This window comes from Formica exsecta, unplaced genomic scaffold (assembly GCF_003651465.1).
Source record: "Formica exsecta isolate Colony F162 unplaced genomic scaffold, ASM365146v1 scaffold90, whole genome shotgun sequence".
NCBI classification, from domain to species: domain Eukaryota; kingdom Metazoa; phylum Arthropoda; class Insecta; order Hymenoptera; family Formicidae; genus Formica; species Formica exsecta.
The window spans coordinates 265890-268662 of NW_021853667.1; the positions used below are offsets into that span (position 1 = coordinate 265890).

General features: G+C 34.8%; 2 protein-coding genes across 2 annotated transcripts in view; one reads left to right on the top strand and one right to left on the bottom strand.

Annotated features, from left to right (window-relative positions):
- The window catches only part of LOC115245079 (eukaryotic translation initiation factor 3 subunit J), a 4817-nt gene extending 3171 nt beyond the window's left edge, over positions 1–1646 (bottom strand). The window contains exons 1-4 of the mRNA XM_029823181.1: positions 1475–1646; positions 1275–1357; positions 328–441; positions 105–243 (exon numbers count right to left, since the gene is read on the bottom strand). Of these exons, the coding sequence (XP_029679041.1) occupies positions 105–243; positions 328–441; positions 1275–1357; positions 1475–1490 (352 nt within the window). The 5' untranslated portion in view covers positions 1491–1646. The remainder of the gene's footprint in view (positions 1–104; positions 244–327; positions 442–1274; positions 1358–1474) is intronic.
- Positions 1647–1954: 308 nt separating this feature from the next.
- LOC115245056 (microspherule protein 1) overlaps positions 1955–2773 on the top strand; it is a 22364-nt gene continuing 21545 nt past the window's right edge. Inside the window, exons 1-2 of the mRNA XM_029823134.1 lie at positions 1955–2322; positions 2437–2666. Of these exons, the coding sequence (XP_029678994.1) occupies positions 2204–2322; positions 2437–2666 (349 nt within the window). The 5' untranslated portion in view covers positions 1955–2203. The remainder of the gene's footprint in view (positions 2323–2436; positions 2667–2773) is intronic.

The window sequence follows — 2773 nt, forward strand, 5'->3', positions numbered from 1 at the left end:
ATTGATGAAAGTGATACCAATCAAATCTTTCATTCATGAGAAAAATCATTTCTTATCTCTTTTATGTGGTTTACGATCACTAAAGTCTACTAAATTCGACAAACCAAAAGTTTCCATCGCCAGTCGTAAATCTGCCTCCTCTTGCAACCTTTGACGTCTTAATAATTCAAGTCGCCTTTCTTCTGGTGTAAGTGCTTCCTCCTTTTCTTTTGCTTTCCTATCGGCTTCCTCTTTTGCTTTTTTCTGAAATGTAATAATTTTTTACAAATGTATAAACAAAATCGCAAACAATATAGGCCTTTATAATTTAAAAAAATCAAAACAAACCTCACGCTCCTCGATTCTTTCAGCTAAAGCTTTTTTAGGTTTTGACTTTGTTTTTGGTGCTTCTGCTGGTTTCTCTACATCTTTCTTTTCTTCTTCTACATCTTCCCAGCTGTCCTGTTGAATTATTTAAGTTAAGCAAATAAAAAAAATAATTACTAATGTTTTATATTATTCTTGTTATCAAAAATAAAAGAAATAATTATAATAGTTTCTATGTTCCTCTCTCTCTCTTGTTGTACATATATAATATTCTATAAGAAATTATCATGTAACACAGAGTTTTCTAGAATATTTAATAAACATTTACAAAGCAACATATAGATATTTTGATGTATTAGAATTTTAATATGTACTTATAGCACAGTAATAAACATAAGATGTGAGAAAAAAAAAATTATTAAATTTTATATTCTCATGAATTGTATTAAATTTATATTGTGCTCATATTTATTGGTAAATATGTAATGATATATGTAATTAATTGTGTGTATACTAAGTATACATACAAGAAATATATACATTTCATAGAGAGACCAAATATAAATTGTATTTTTATCAATTGCAAATACAGATGTATAAATAAAATATACAATTCATGAATAGTTGGTTTTTATTTGTATATTTAAATAATACTATTTTAAATATATGATACACAAATATACATACATACATACATACATACATACATATATATATGTATATATAATATTTCTCATTTTTCAAATCGTGTATCTATAAAATACCACGTGTTATTCCGACGAAAAGTACGTACGATAAAGTTACAAGAAATTTAAAAGAGAGATCGCATTAATCAGCATGACAAGAGACAAGATGGTACGGTACAGAACATGTGTTCACCGCCAAAAGGTTAAGTACGGAATCGCACGCGGCAATTTCGCTAGAAGGACGAGCGTCGCGCGTGACGTACGCAAAGAAAATCGTTTTACCTTGACTTCTTCCTCCTCGTCCTCGCCCTCCCATTTGTTCGATCTCATCGCGAGATCGAATTTCGCCTCGACATTGTCCACATCTGTAAAGGTGCACAAGAGGCGAGGAGGTTAAAATCAGTTTCCGTCGCGAGGATAAATCGCTCGCTCGCGAAAATTACGCGCGGCTAAATTGAGTCGCTCCCGCGCCAGCTACGTACCCCATTCCTCATCCATAATTCTCGTCGATTATTTGTCACGTGTCGTTCCTATGGATAAGCGGAAAACCTGCCACACGAACGTCGAAACACGAGATACAACTGGAATCAAACGGGCCATCACGAAGGAAGCGTGCCAGCGTTGTCTCATCGCTCCTCGCACGAACGACCGAATGCGCATGCGCGACGACCGACCGAGAAACTGGAGGAAAACGGGACATTCCTCCGTTTTTTTTGTTTTTTTTTTTTTTTTTTTTGCCGATCATTTCGCAAGGAGTGGCAAGCTGACAGTTATGTGTATTGGAGCGCGAGGCTGGATTTTTTATCTTATCGATATCGCCATTGTTTCTCGCCGAGTATTCTTCAATGCCTCTCTCTTTTTCTATAAAATACAAAAATAATAATACATAATTATTAATCGGTAAAATTATCGAATGAAAAGCGTCTGACATTTATATCCATTATAACAGTAATAGATGATATGTTTATAAACGAGTTTTACATCTGATTTATGTCAATTATTAAAATCTATTTTGTATAAGCGTGAATAGCGCGTTTAAAAATTTTGCGCATCGATATTTTCGACTAATCAAATCGAACGTCATGTTTTTCATATCGATTAATCGAACATTTATTTCTTATTTTCGACTCACTTCGCATCAAACTGTCCAAGAGTAAAGTGTTGTTGTTGTTATTCATACAATCTCGATTTATTTGATTTACGTATTTATAATGGATATATCAACTCCAACTAGTCTCAACCATAGTGGATTAACACACAATACGGATGGATTCTTAAGTATTCCCATCGAATCATCAGCTCTAGACGCTTTGGCAACCAAACGGAGAAGGTAGATAACCAAATAGTTACATTATATCAAAATTAGTCATCTTTTCAAACATGCGTTATATTCACAAGACAACTTAAACATTATATTATTAATGTATTTTCTTTTTATTTAAAGCTCTTCGCGCACGATAAAACGCAAGAAGTTTGATGATGAAGTAGTGGAAACAACGTTCAATTTACAACCACCTGCTACAAGTGCAAAATCAACATCGAAATCGCGAACAATTTCTGTATCTGCCGGTCCTATAGATGTTTTACCAACGCAAACGTTACCTACTCCAATACCAATCCCAACCACCTTGGCACAGTCGGATAGATGCAATCGTAGACCGACTAGACCGAGCGGTTGCCGGTCCTATACCAACGCAAACGTTACCTACTCCAATACCAATCCCAACCACCTTGGCACAGTCGGATAGATGCAATCGTAGACCGACTAGACCGACTAGACC